The sequence below is a fragment of the Tympanuchus pallidicinctus genome, unplaced genomic scaffold, assembly GCF_026119805.1.
Source record: "Tympanuchus pallidicinctus isolate F22 unplaced genomic scaffold, pur_lepc_1.0 scaffold2, whole genome shotgun sequence".
Classification (NCBI taxonomy): Eukaryota; Metazoa; Chordata; class Aves; order Galliformes; family Phasianidae; genus Tympanuchus; species Tympanuchus pallidicinctus.
The window spans coordinates 18648054-18662557 of NW_026294721.1; the positions used below are offsets into that span (position 1 = coordinate 18648054).

General features: G+C 43.6%; 1 protein-coding gene across 3 annotated transcripts in view; it reads left to right on the forward strand.

Moving 5' to 3' along the window:
- The first annotated feature begins 213 nt into the window (after positions 1-213).
- Positions 214-14504, forward strand: part of PCDH7 (protocadherin 7) — a 258146-nt gene continuing 243855 nt past the window's right edge. The window contains exon 1 of one of the 3 annotated variants that reach the window (XM_052683362.1): positions 214-5387. In XM_052683362.1, coding sequence (XP_052539322.1) covers positions 2181-5387 — 3207 coding nt within the window. In that variant the 5' untranslated portion in view covers positions 214-2180. The remainder of the gene's footprint in view (positions 5388-14504) is intronic. The other 2 variants (XM_052683361.1, XM_052683360.1) reach the window with 2 other exon arrangements.

Genomic DNA, 14504 nt, shown 5'->3' on the forward strand with positions numbered 1-14504 from the left:
GCTTGGAAACCCACAAACACGCTGAAAGAACACATTCGGATCATGGCAATCGGAAGTACACGAGCACAAAACCCGAAAGGCTTCAATAGCAATGGGAAACAGGACGAAAGTCTGAGGTCAGGGGCAGCTCCCTCCTCCCCGGGGTTATGAGCAGTTCCAGGGACTGCAGCTATGTCACAGCAGCACGGACGAGAAAGGGGGAGGTGGGAATCTGTGCTAAACGAGTTTCCTTACCAGCACGATTCCGCAAAACGCAGAGCCCCCAACGTGCAGCAGCTCTGCCTAAGAGAAAGGCGAGTAAACATTTGCTTAAAAAATCGTTGCTCGGTTCACAGTCTACAGCGGAGGTGGGGAGGGAGTGAGTAGGAAAGAATCGCTCCAGATGCCGGGTTGGAGCCGGCGGCAGCAGCAGCAAAGCTGGCTCTGAGAGCTGAGCTATCCCGCTCGCAGCGCAGCATAGAACAGCACAGCCGCGGCAGGCAGAGGGTAAGGCTGGGCTTGTGGAGCGCAGCGCTTGGCTCGTCCTCCTCCTCCCTCCTCCTCCTCCCTCCTCTCTCGCTCTCTCTCTCCCTCTCTCTGTGCATGTAGAGCAGGCGGCTGTGCTGCAGCGTCAGGGAAGAGCTGCCGAAAGAGACTCCAGCAGCTCCCACCACTTTGGGCAAACTTGCCGGTTTAACAGCTTTTTTTTTTTTTTTTTTTTTTTTTTTTTCCTTCCGAGTGGGAAGCTCCTCAGTTGCCATTCAGCATTTTAAAGCACAAGCTGCTCTGCCGTGAAAGCTCCCGAGCCACACTGCTCTGAAAGGCACAGGAGGGAATACACAATCGCAGATTTCACCCGCCGTAGCGGTGCAGACCCCAGGAAACAACTGACTGATTGCATTTTATTCGCAAATAGAACTCCGTGTGGTTTTTTAATCGCGTCGCAGCTCTCTTCCCCTCCCCTTTGCCATTCCGCTTATATGGATGTAATTCAGAATCCGTGTTAATTCACGTGGGGGATCCAGTTACATCTCGTTCCGCTCCGGGTATGTTAACGAGAGACCAATAATCGCCTTTGGACACATAGTTTTGTCGCTAACCTTTGAACTGAAAGGATCGAGTTCAGATCTGGTTACCTGCATTGGGACGGGAAGGAAGAGGCGAGAGAGAGAGAGGAGAGAGAGGGAGAGGGAGACTGCAATCTCATTTGTGAATCGCGCTCAGTGCTGCAGCTCCAGATTGCTATAACACATGCAGTGCAAATGCAGGTAAGGCACACACACAAACCGCGGATGCGAAAACAAACTTGGGACTGTGGTGTGTGTGTGCTCAGATCTACAGCCTTGCAAATTCCGGGCAAACGGCTTCTGCAGTTTCTGTCTCGTTGCTTTGTGACTAATGACCTTGCGCAGAGTTGGTAAAAAAAAATCCTCTCCGGAGAAAGAGCTGAACATTGTAGGCGATCTCTGAAGATGGATTTAGGTGCTTTTCTGCCAACCAAAGGGGATATTCCACGGACTGCTCTGTAATACACGGGGTGCTTCTGCTACCCATTGTGCAGCTACCGACATTATTGGGATTTTCATTTTTTTTTTTTTCTTTATCTTTTTAAATTATTATTAATATTTTTGAAGAGCTGCCTATGCTAAGAGGATCTGGAGTTCTCCCGGACATGAGCCCGTTGAATAAAGCAAATCACATTTTTTTCCTGTGTGTGCAGATAGGGGAGAGAATAAATCTAATGCGTTTGTCGTGAACGACTGAGAGGGCGAGAGAGAGAGAGAGAGAGAGAAGAGAGAGTGTGAATTGTAGTTAACTCCGGTGTCGAAGAAGACGACCTGGGGGGCTTCAGATAGCACGGTGCTGCTCCGGCTTTTATTGCAAACCTTGCAAAGTGATTACAGTAAAATCAGGAGGAGGAGGAGAAGGGGGAGGAGGAGGAAAATCCCATCCTATCTGCCGAGATGAATCTTTAAAAAGCAAAATACACTGTCCCGTGAACTGTAAGTATATCGCAGCTGGGAGGCAGGGCGAGCAGCGGAGGAGGCAGCAGCGGGGTTTTGCCCACCGATTGCACCAGCCATGAGACGCTAAGTTTCCGGGAGCAGAAGGATTCTATAATTGCTCGCTCGGCCGCTCTGTTGGCTCATCAAGGGAGTTTATCGGGGAGATAGAGGAGGGGGGGGGTCGGGGAGAAGAAGATGAGGAAAATGCGGACTCTTCTCGGCTTTGTGCACTGCTGCTGCTGCTGCTTCTTGCTCCTCCTGCCTCCGCCGCTCCGGGTCAGCCTGGCAGCGGCCAAGCAGCTGCTGAGGTACCGGCTGGCCGAGGAGGGACCCGCCGACATCCGCATCGGTAACGTGGCCGCCGACCTGGGCATCGTGACGGGCTCCGGAGAGGTGACATTCAGCCTGGAATCAGGCTCCGACTACCTCAAGATCGATAACATGACCGGGGAGCTGAGCACCACGGAGCGGCGCATCGACCGCGAGAAGCTGCCGCAGTGCCAGATGATCTTCGACGAGAACGAGTGCTTCTTGGACTTCGAGGTGTCGGTCATCGGCCCCTCGCAGAGCTGGGTGGACCTCTTCGAGGGCCGGGTCATCATCCTGGACATCAATGACAACACCCCCACCTTCCCTTCCCCCGTCCTCACGCTCACCGTGGAGGAGAACCGGCCCGTGGGGACCCTCTACCTGCTCCCCACCGCCACCGACAGGGACTTCGGCCGCAACGGCATCGAGCGCTACGAGCTGCTGCAGGAACCCGGAGGGGACGGGGGACGGCGCGGCGGCGGCGCTGGCGGCGGCGGCGGCGGCGGCGGGGGCGGCGGCGGCGGGGGCGGTGCTGCGGCGGCCGGCTCGGAGAGCGCCCTCTACCCCGGCGGCAGCAAGCGGAGGCAGGAGGCGGAGGCCCGCAGCAGCGTGTTTGAGCTGCAGGTGGCCGACACCCTGGACGGGGAGAAGCAGCCGCAGCTGATCGTCAAGGGGGCGCTAGACCGTGAGCAGCGGGACTCATACGAACTGAGCCTGCGCGTGCGCGACGGCGGCGAGCCCGCGCGTTCCTCACAGGCCATCCTGCGCGTGCTGATCACCGACGTGAACGACAACAGCCCCCGCTTCGAGAAGAGCGTCTACGAGGCCGACCTGGCGGAGAACAGCAGCCCCGGGACCCCCATCTTGCAGCTGCGAGCCACCGACCTGGACGTAGGGGTGAACGGGCAGATCGAGTACGTCTTTGGGGCAGCCACTGAGTCGGTGAGGCGGCTGCTGCGGCTGGATGAGACCTCAGGGTGGCTCAGCGTCCTGCACCGCATTGACCGTGAGGAGGTTAACCAGCTGCGCTTCACCGTGATGGCCCGTGACCGTGGGCAGCCCCCTAAGACGGACAAGGCCACGGTGGTGTTGAACATCCGTGATGAGAATGACAATGTGCCCACCATTGATATCCGGAAGATTGGGCGCATCCCACTGAGGGATGGAGTGGCCAGCGTGGCTGAGGACGTGCTGGTGGATACCCCCATTGCCCTGGTGCAGGTATCAGATCGGGACCAAGGCGAAAACGGTGTGGTGACCTGCACCGTGGTGGGGGATGTGCCCTTCCAGCTCAAGCCAGCCAGTGAAGGTGAAGGGGAGCCACAGAACAAGCGCAAGTACTTCCTCCACACCTCAGCCCCTCTGGACTATGAGGCTGTACGTGACTACAATGTGGTGATCGTTGCTGTGGACTCAGGCAGCCCCAGCTTGTCCAGTAACAACTCCTTGCTAGTGCGAGTCGCAGACACTAATGACAACCCTCCTGTGTTCGGCCAGGCTGTGCTGGAGGTTTCTTTCCCAGAGAACAATCTGCCTGGTGAGAGGGTGGCCACAGTTGTGGCCACAGATGCAGACAGTGGCAAGAATGCCGAGCTCACCTATTCCCTGGAGCCCTCACCCCTCTCCTCAGAGTCACCAAGCGGCATCTTCAGCATTGACCCCGACTCTGGGGATGTGTCTGTGCAAGTGGTGCTGGACCGTGAGCAGCGTGACACCTATGAGTTCCAAGTGACGGCCCGAGACAAAGGGGTGCCATCACTGCAGGGCTCCACCATGGTGGTGGTGCGGGTGGCAGATCGCAATGACAATGAGCCGCGCTTCATGCAGGATGTGTTCACTTTCTACGTGAAGGAGAACCTGCAGCCCAACAGTCCCGTGGGCATGGTGACTGTGATGGACTTTGACAAGGGGCGTAATGCTGAGCTCAGCCTCTCCATACAGCCCAGTGATCATGACCAGGCGACTGGCATCTTCTCCATTGAAAATGACACAGGAACCATCTACTCCACAGTCTCATTTGACCGGGAGCAGCAGACCAGCTACACCTTCAAAGTGAAGGCAGTGGATGGGGGTGAGCCGTCACGTTCGGCCACTGCTACTGTGTCCCTCTTCGTAATGGATGAGAATGACAATGCGCCCACTGTTACCTTCCCCAGCAACAGCTCCTACACTGTGTTGCCACCCTCCAGCAACATGCGCACTGTAGTGGCCACGGTGGTTGCAACTGATGCTGACACCGGACTCAATGCTGACCTCAACTACAGCATTGTCGGAGGAAACCCCTTCAAGCTCTTCGAGATTGATCCAGCCAGTGGAGTGGTATCACTGGTGGGCAAGCTGGCCCCTAAGCACTATGGCCTGCACCGCCTCGTTGTGCAAGTGAATGACAGTGGCCAGCCACCCCAGTCAACAACTGCCCTGCTCCACGTCTTTGTCAATGAGAGTTTGTCCAATGCCACCGTAGTGGAGGGCCAGGTGGCACGTAGCCTTCACACACCTCTGGCTCAGGACATTGCTGGTGATCCCAGCTATGAGCTGAGCAAACAGCGCCTCAGCATTGTCATTGGTGTGGTGGCTGGCATCATGACTGTCATCCTCCTCATCCTGGTGGTGGTCATGGCCCGCTACTGCCGCTCCAAGGGCAAGCATGGCTATGAGGCTGGCAAGAAGGACCATGAGGACTTCTTCACCCCACAGCAGCATGACAAGGCCAAGAAGCCCAAGAAGGACAAGAAAGGCAAGAAGGGCAAGCAGCCTCTCTACAGCAGCATCGTCACTGTCGAGGCCTCCAAGCCCAATGGGCAGCGCTATGACAGCGTGAATGAGAAGCTCTCGGACAGCCCTGGCATGGGCCGCTACCGCTCAGTCAATGGTGGCCCGGGCAGCCCCGACCTAGCCCGGCATTACAAGTCGAGCTCACCACTGCCCACCGTGCAGCTGCACCCGCAGTCCCCCACTGCTGGCAAAAAGCACCAGGCCGTGCAGGACCTGCCCCCTGCCAACACCTTCGTGGGCGCTGGTGACAACATTTCCATTGGCTCGGACCACTGCTCCGAGTACAGCTGCCAGGCCAGCAGCAAGTACAGCAAGCAGGTAAGGGCAGCGCCCCGCGTCGGGCACGCACACATGCGAGCACACGGTCATGCACACATATTGCATAAGGGTTGGCGGTGTCTGTCACCGTCAGATGCATCACCCCTTCAGTCTGGTGCCGGGAGCATACCTGGACACACACCAGGCAGGAAGGACGGTCAGGGATGGCTGTTTTTACTATTTCCGTTGTAAATCCCACTTTGCAGAGCCCACACCGACTCTGTGGTACCGCCCCTGGGAGGTGCCGGGCGTGGAGCCCCCCTCCCTCACAGCGCAGCCGGACTGGGGGCGGGCCGTTAACTCAGGCGGCGAGCTGCGCGCAGCCCGGGATGACCCTTTGTCGGCTCCCGCAGCCCGTTAGGTCCCGTTGTTGGGGAGGTGGGCAGGAGCACCGCCTGGGTTGTCCGGCGCAGCCCAGCAGTCTCACTCGGGGATGGGGAGGGTCTGAGTCCCAGGCGTGCGGTGAGCTCCGGCTGGGGACTGAAAGTTTCGCATTTAAGAGGGTCAGTGAGAGTGGGTGTGCAACCGCCGCTCTGAAACGCAAATGGCTGTAATTATCAGCTCGTTCATTAGGATTGCGGCGCTTTCACAATCTAGAAAGCCTATAAATGGTCTGATATAGATCACTGAGATTTTACTGATGTTCAGCAGTTGCTCTGAATACACACAAAGGTTAGTGAGCTTAGAATCGGACCTTAGCATGCTTCCGTTCCTCTTTTTTTCTTCCCCCGTTTTTTCTTCCCTTAATGCACATCACATGAAAGTCATTAACTCAAAGCGAGGGGCCGTAATTTTCCAGTCCAGCTTCTGCACGGCTCTGCTAGCAGAGCGGCTGCTTTCCCCGAGAGCAATGAGAGCGCACTGAGCCTTCCTCGAGCAGCGCTCTCAGTGCCCGGCTCTGATCTCGGCTGTGCCGTGCAGGTCGGTGCAGTGAGGCCCCAGCAGAGTAAAACTGCTAATGGCAGGAACTGCTTTACACAGAGGGCTAGCATAGCGGGGAAAGGAGATCCTAAATGAAAGGTTTGTTAATTTTATAAGGCACATATGTAGCCTGAACAGAAATGATTTTCTTTTTGGGCATACTTTTACGGATTGTGAAATGAGGTATTTTAAACGCTGGGTGATTCCCTTTGCATCCTTCCGTGTAAGATAATATTCGAAGTGTGTCCTCTCAGCTCCAGCGTGTGTTACACAAGAATCTAGAGATAAATGAATGCTGATTCATGTGAATAGAGAGCCAAGCCTGAAACAGGAACACACTGATTAGTTTGACAAAAATGCTTTATTTCCACCTTATTAACATGCAAATATGGTACAGTATGACATTTTTTATACTTTGAAATGTGTGTTAGACTACTACAATTGAAGTTTTACACTGTGTAACCAGTACTTGTATTCTGTGCAGGACAAAAAAACAAAAACAAAAACAAAAAAAAAAAAAAAAAAAAAAAAAAGAAAAGAAAAGAAAAGAAAAAAGATTTATAATGTAAAAGGAAATGAAGTCACACCGTCTTCCAGATCAACAATAGTTTGTGGCTGAAGTATTTTTGCCAGTATTTCTGCATATGTCACGCAGATGTTTTATAGAACATTTGATGTGGTAGTTTCTGGGTGATATATTTCATTACCTCTGGAGGTAATCTTATAATTTCAGTTTTAAAATACAGTCTTTGTAAAATACAAAGTACTGAAAAAGTTCCAGAGCTTCCATCTAGTAAGACTTATTAAGCACAAAGCAGATTGTGCCTTTTTAGTGAGTACTGGACCAGCGAAGTAGAAGTGAAACAAATGCTGATCAGATGCTACTTCTGTCTTGCTGCTGCAATTCATCTAAACACGAATTAAAAACTGTCAGAAGTGTAATTTATTTTCAGTGTAAAAGAATGACTTGCATGCTAAATTTGCCAGTGGTAAAGGATTGCAGCTTACTATTATGCTTGATTAATAACCTTATCAGAAGTTATGTTACAAAAATACTCTTTGGTTTACTTAATGTTCTGCAAGCATATATTTTTGATACATAATCTTTCTTCTTTGTAGAAGAAAATGGCTTTATTACACTTCCACTTGCAGCAGTCAAACTGAAAGAATGTATTCTTAGTTGCTCTGTTATTTACTTGCTTTTTACGTAGCTAGTTTCCCAGTGTTTGTGAGGTTCCCTGTGCTAAATGTGTAGCTTGTGAAAGTGAGTGTACCTGAATAGTTTATAGCAGATGGTCTAATGCCTTGTCCTTGAATTTTTAAATACGTGGAAAGTACTTGTATGCTTGTAAAGTGTGCTTCTTAGTTAAGGAAAGTTTCTTAATAAGAATTTAAAGCAGAGAATCTCGGGCATAAAACTTCTGCTAATGGTTTCTTATGAGTACTTACCAGCTTGATACTGAGTGATGTTTATGTAGTTTTGTTCTTGCTTTTGCTCTCATGAAGAGATATTTGCATTAATAAGATGTAGATCTTTCGCTTCTCAAACATTGATAATGGAGTATTTTATCTGTTTATCAGGAAAAAGTACACTAGCATTTTTAACGCTCAAACCAGGTGAAATACTTGTTTGGCATGTTCTTGAGAGAGTGATGTGAGACAATTGCAGATAAATGTGTATGATGTAGTGTATATTGGAGTGTTTCATAGTTCAGCTGTCCATATGAAATAGAGCCAATGGCATAGTAATGTGACCACGATAGGGAGATTAGGTGAAATGCCTCTGGTTGCCTTTATTTAATTATTGACAGTTTCCTTTGTTCTAAGGAGATTTTAAAGGATGTGTGAAGCTTTAAAATAAATAAGTGGACATAGCTGGATGTATTTGTTCTAAGTTATTAGAGATGAGAGCAATGCTCATTTTCCATTAATGTAGTTAGAACAGGTAATTGATACTTCCACATATTCACAGTATCACTGTCAGGAAAGTAAATCTCTACTTAGGTGACTGATTGGTGTTCCCCAGTGAATATAAGCTGTTTTCATTCTTATCATTTGACACTTCCTTTTTAAGGTAGTGTGTTACACATGCGTTCCCAAATACATCTTGTTTGATAAAATGCGTTATAGTAGAAATAAATGGGAGAAAGCTAAAAACAATTTGTAACTCCCCTCCTTTAAGTATTTTATATGAAGATTAAAGCTGAATTTTGCATTTGATACACTTTCTTTTCTGGAAGATGTTCTAGATGTTTTCTAGAAGGTGTCCAAATGCAATTTTTTTTTTAAACTTACCCTTGTCCTTTTCTGCATAGTAGTATTCTCTGAAATTTTCTTTTAGCCTCCCACTTTGCTGTTCTGTCCTATTCTGTAAAGCTCTTACACATCTGGCAAGCTAATGTTTAAATCCCTTAACGTTTCATCAATCTTAATAATTTGCTCAAAGTTAAACTTGTACAGAAGTATTGTGCTGTATCAGGATGCATCTAAGAAAATGTTTTTTGGATTGTAGATGTAAAATTTGAACCCTCCTGGTGCTGAACATTGCCAGTCATCGCCCAGGGTACTGTCAACTTCTAACAAAGACAGCAAAGAAAGCCCAGTGCATAGCAGCAATCGCTCAGTGATTTGGAGAATTGCATCCTTAAATATAATTCTAAATCTTACTTTACTATATTTCCTCAAATTAGTTATAAGTATTTTTTTTTTTAGTACATACTGTTTTCTGCACTTTCATTGCCATCAAACTAATAGCAGGTGAGTGGATTTATTTCACTGAAATTTCTCATAGTGACTATGAGATTAGCATGTTAATGACCTCTCTTTGAAGAATAAGCCTTTTTGAAGAAAAGCCTGTTTATATGTGTATTTATTTTTTATGTTCATCATTTTCTCTTAACTTCTCTCTTATTTTTTCCACTCAACAAAGAATGTTTTTTGATTACATGAAAGACTGTGCTTTTTACTTTATTTACGCATTTTTTACCTAAGAGCTGCAGGTCACCATCTTCAGCTAGAAGAACCAGTACAGGGATTTCTGAGCAGCATTATTACTTTTCTTGGAGTATATTCTTTTCTGATCAGTTCTTTGTGAATTGCTCCTATGCCTTTCCTCGTTTGAAATGTGCTATTGAGTGAAGAGAAACATTTAGGACATCAGAGTGTGCTGACACACTAATCAAGGCTGAATACGTGTCTTGATGTTACAAAAGCAACTTGGGATGTTCCATGACTAGGGAAGAAATGGAACTTGAAGTAAATTTACAAACATTTCACCAAAATTTAATTTCTGAGAAGGTAAAATATATAAAAATAATTTTTTGAAGAACTTTTTTTGTAAAGTAATTTAATAATCTGTTTCATAATCTTCCAAATGTTATCCAGTCTGTTGCACTGCAGGTGCGTTTTGGCTACTTGATTATTAGGCAGTTGAATTGTATCTATTCATATAAATTGGTTAGTTTCCTTATAAGCATGCACATGTAACAAGAGCCGTAATGGGAACCAAAATTGATATATTAAGGGATCAATCTGCTTAACAGTGCAGGAAAGCATGCTTTTTAATGTACAGACAGACACATACATGCGTAAACTTAGATCAAAGACTGCCATTTAAAATCACGTAGCACCTTTCAGTAGTAAAGTTTTTCAATAACTTTCACTTTAATAAACATTCTACAATGTAATAGAAACACTGGGTAATGTGCAGAAAAAAAATAAGAACTTGTTCTTAAATGCTTGCGTTATAAACACTTGCATTGGTAGCTTTTTAAAAATATCTTTTTAAAGATATTTAACTTCAAAACTGTTCAGAGCAAGGTGTCCAGAAATGTATTTCAGTTTTCTATTCTCAGTTTGCATTATATTAAATATTTTACAATGAGTTTTTAAAAGTGATCCACATTTGACCTTCAGTAACAAATTATGATGAAAGAGGGGCTAATTAAACATAAAATAGATAGATTGTTGATGCTTTCATTATCTGTATTTAACACAAAGTGTTCTGCTGATAAGTACAGTCTTTATTTTTTTTCCCCCTTTAGTAAAATAATCTTGTAGAGTGTGCAAATGACTAAGTTACCACTGAATCATACTGCACTCCCAGGAGATGTACAGAGCCAAAAGGGACAGGATCTGTGTAAAGGAGGATTCATGCTTTGAATAAGTAACGAACTGCACTATTATAGACAGGGGGAAGAAAGAAATGTTTTTAAAAAGATAGAATCTGATTTACCAACTCCCACAGTTCTCTGGCATCATACATGCAGATATGAACCTAGGTTAAACCCATGGACCCAAGGTTGGACCTGCACTTTATCAGTCTTTGTACTGTAGCAGTTTACATGTGTATCTTTATTTTTCTATATACACTGTTTGCCCTTGTTTCTGATTATTTGGGGTATTTGCTGGTTTGACAAACTGGCTGTGTTTCACCAAAATACCTGCCTTGAAGCTTCAGGCACATTTTCCTTCAAGGGTCTTTTTGTCAAAGATTTGGAATTTTTGCATAGTTAAATGTTGGGCTACTTTGAAGTGTAAAACTTGCCTAATGGGTTTTGTCTTTAAATTATAGTAGGGAATTAACACATTTCAAAAATAGTTGGCATTATGCTTTTGAGTTAATTAACTAAATTTTTCACAATTGCTGCAAGCTCTTTGTGGAAGTCTTTGTGGAATATTTGCAGAACATTTCAGTGTTAGTGTTTAATTACTTACCTTAACAGAAAACACAATCTTAAGAACACCTGTTCTTTACAGAACAAATGATTTTATTTTATTTTTTTAACTATAGATATATTGGTTTTGACTACAGAAATACTGATGCAGGCATGCGAGCAATTCATTACAGTTCTTAGCAGGTTGGTTTTCTGGTTGGTTTAACAACTGCTTCCAAAAATTATTTGTAAATTTTTAAAGCTACGAAATAATTTCATTTCTTTTCAGTCTTAGACTGTGTGTAATATAATCAATGCAATTTATTTTCTACTGTTGTCCATTTTGTAATGGTAGTTTTAGGTGTTTATATCCTGTGTGCTCAGGAGATGCTATTTTTCTATTTTCCCTTTCCTAGAAAAGGAGATTTGTTATCTTTGCTTTATCCGATTTTGGACTTCGCTAGCTTGTACTATATATTTATTTTCATCAGTAATTAAAATAACAACAACAACAAAAAATAGAGACCATCAGTTACTATCCAGAATCAAAAGAAAACCTTTTCTTATTATTCTTGTATATAAATTTGCATTATTTCTTCTTCTTTTTTTTTAAAATCAAGGTTATAAAAGAAAACTCTGACACTGAGATAGGTATGTGTCAACTTTATTGACTCTGCAATTTAATGACAAGTATTTGATAACAGGGATTGTGCAGTTCAAATTGTTTTAAAACAATGCCTTCTGCAAAGCCAAGTAGCACTGTAAGAAGAACATTTAAATAGTGTTATTAAAAATAATCTTAGTTATTGTCTTTCAGTTGGTTTCACAGAATTCAGTTCTAGTTTGCCTTAGCTTTCTATCCTACAAAACGTCAAGTAAATAGTAAAAACAAATAATTGCCTGCACCCTGTATTCTTTCACATTTTGCGCTATTTACACTACTACACAGTTTGAAATTTTTAAAGATTAGTTAAATGTAAGTAAAAATAATTTGCAAATATAAGGTCTGAATAAAACAGAATAAGAGAGAAAGTTATATGTAGAATCTGTCTGAGTGTTTTCTTCTGTTTAAACAAATCTCAGAAGAGAAGGAAGAGAATATGTACACAGTATGCCACAGCTGACTTACTGTCTTCCACATGCTTGGAGCAACAGAGACTTTCTGAGGTCACTTACTTTGCTATTGTGGATTACAAAATGTGTTAATACTGGAGATACTAAGTAACTAAGGTTAGTTGGGGCATCAAAAATGTGATTTGCAGCAATAGAAATGTCAAAGGACAGTTCAAATATTTAGCACTGGCATTAAAGAAAATAGAGAGAAAATTGCAGGTCATGAACAGATGACAAAATCTCAAAATACAGTTACAGTTAAGCACCAATTGGATAAGTTCCTAAGTGGTGTGTGCGTGTCCTATAAACTCTGCTTCACATGAATTCTTTGCTCACTTGTCTCTTGCTTGTTCAAGCTGCACAATCACAGTTAAAAGCAAATTTTGATTGTTTTCAAAAATAGGAGTAGGTTTAATAAATAAAATATATTAACAACCTGGAGAATCCACTCTACTTTTACTATTTTTTTTCGTGTAAAATTGAAGAGAAAATGTTCTGAGTTGTAGAAGTTTGAACAAAACCAGTATGCTCATTATGTTTGTAACTGACTGGTATATGAAGGGATATATATATATATATATAATATATATATAGTTTACTATACAATATATTGTTTACCTATACAACAGTCCTCTCATTTTGGCTACACAACATAGCAGTTTTGGAATTATTAACATATAAAGTGCTGCAGCATAACTCCAAAAGTATACTGAAGTATTCTAAATACTACAGTAAAACTAAAATTTACTCACAAATGGCACAAAGAATATTAGATGCTTTAAGAAAAGTATACAGCCTAGTAACTAAATAGTCACTGAATGAAGGAAATATATTTTTGTAAGTTGCGTTCCTGAAGTTTTAGGAAAAATGATATTTATCAAATCACTTGATTTAGAATTCGAAATACAACATCACATTTTTAGGGGGCCAAGTACAGAAGGTTACTACTAGATGACATGTTGAAAATCTTTCACAGAAGAAGTATGCAGAAGTGCTGATTCCAGTCTTTAAAAATTGTGAGAGAATTTTATCTTGCTGTTTTAGTTGATCCAATTCCTTTATGGTTTGATTGTGAGATTGTGAGTAGCAATACATTTGTTATTTGACAGGTTAAAAATTCATGTGTTAGTAGAATAATTACGGAGAAGCCTCTGTAAGCTCTCCGTAAAGTAGTTTCTTGACTTGAGGTTGTGGCTAGGATGCTAGGGGAATGTGTCTTTTGTGCAGTGTGCCAAATGTTTTCTGTGTGGTAGCACTCAAAAGAGCAGGGAGGGACCACCATAATTTATTCTGTCTCTCTATGTATAGCTGTGAAGGACTGTGCAGCCTTAGAGCAGTGTGAAATAGGAGAAGTGGCCCCTACTTCCTTTGGATACCAAATCCATGTGAAGCAGGATTGCTTATTTTCAGAGGCTTATCCTTTGGAAAAATGTGCTTTATCAGGACAATATTTTCACGGAGATGTACGAATGTTTTTCTGAGTTCAGTATTATGCTGAAAAATGAAATTTAGGAATTGATGGAGACTTTGCAGTGTTCTGGGTATGATTCGGGTATCAACATATGTGTCTCAGTGTAACTGAAGATATTTTGAAGCTTGAGAATAACTACACACAAGTGCACAGCTGCTATATGATTCAAGGCCTAGATACCTTCTTGTACACTTTCTGCAGCTACAGATTGAGGCCAATCAACAATTTATTGCATTTTTTATAAAAATTATTATTTAAAGAAACAAATAATTTAAACATTATTTGGTCTCCTTGTGAATGCAACGCATTTGGGCAAGGCTGAAAATATTTATACAATAAAGACTTAAGCACAGTTTTCATGTGTACTGTACACGTGCCTATTAGTAGAACATGCATGCATGTATACATGTTCATATGTACACTGCTGTTAGTTTAACAAATTATTTTGATTTAGGACAAACTTTGTTTTCACAGAAATCAAAAACTGACAGCAGTTAGCAATTAACTCACCTTCAGAGCATTTAGGCTGATGCTGATCTCACACTGGGTTAAAATGAGAGTTGCTAAGTGTCTTCGACTAGAGCCAGCAAAACAGCTAATATCAGCCTTTGCAAACAAAATATATAACATAATATTCTGAGACTGATTTACTTTAAAAGAAAGTACAGAAGACCATTATATCAATTTTTACATCATGTAACAAATCTCACTCATTTAACTTAATAGTGAGTGTGTATAAAGCAGAATGGCAAAATAGTGGACAACATACTTTGATGATACATTACATCCAAATAAAAAATTATCTTTCTCACATGGAAATGCTGTAACCTTAGTGAAATTTCAAAAAGTATAATGCTAGCATTAAACATGATCTTGCTTTAACTAATGGTACAGTAGGAGCATATCTGGTGAGATAACTTCGGTTATCTGGCTGGTTATGGTATGGATTCATGGAGC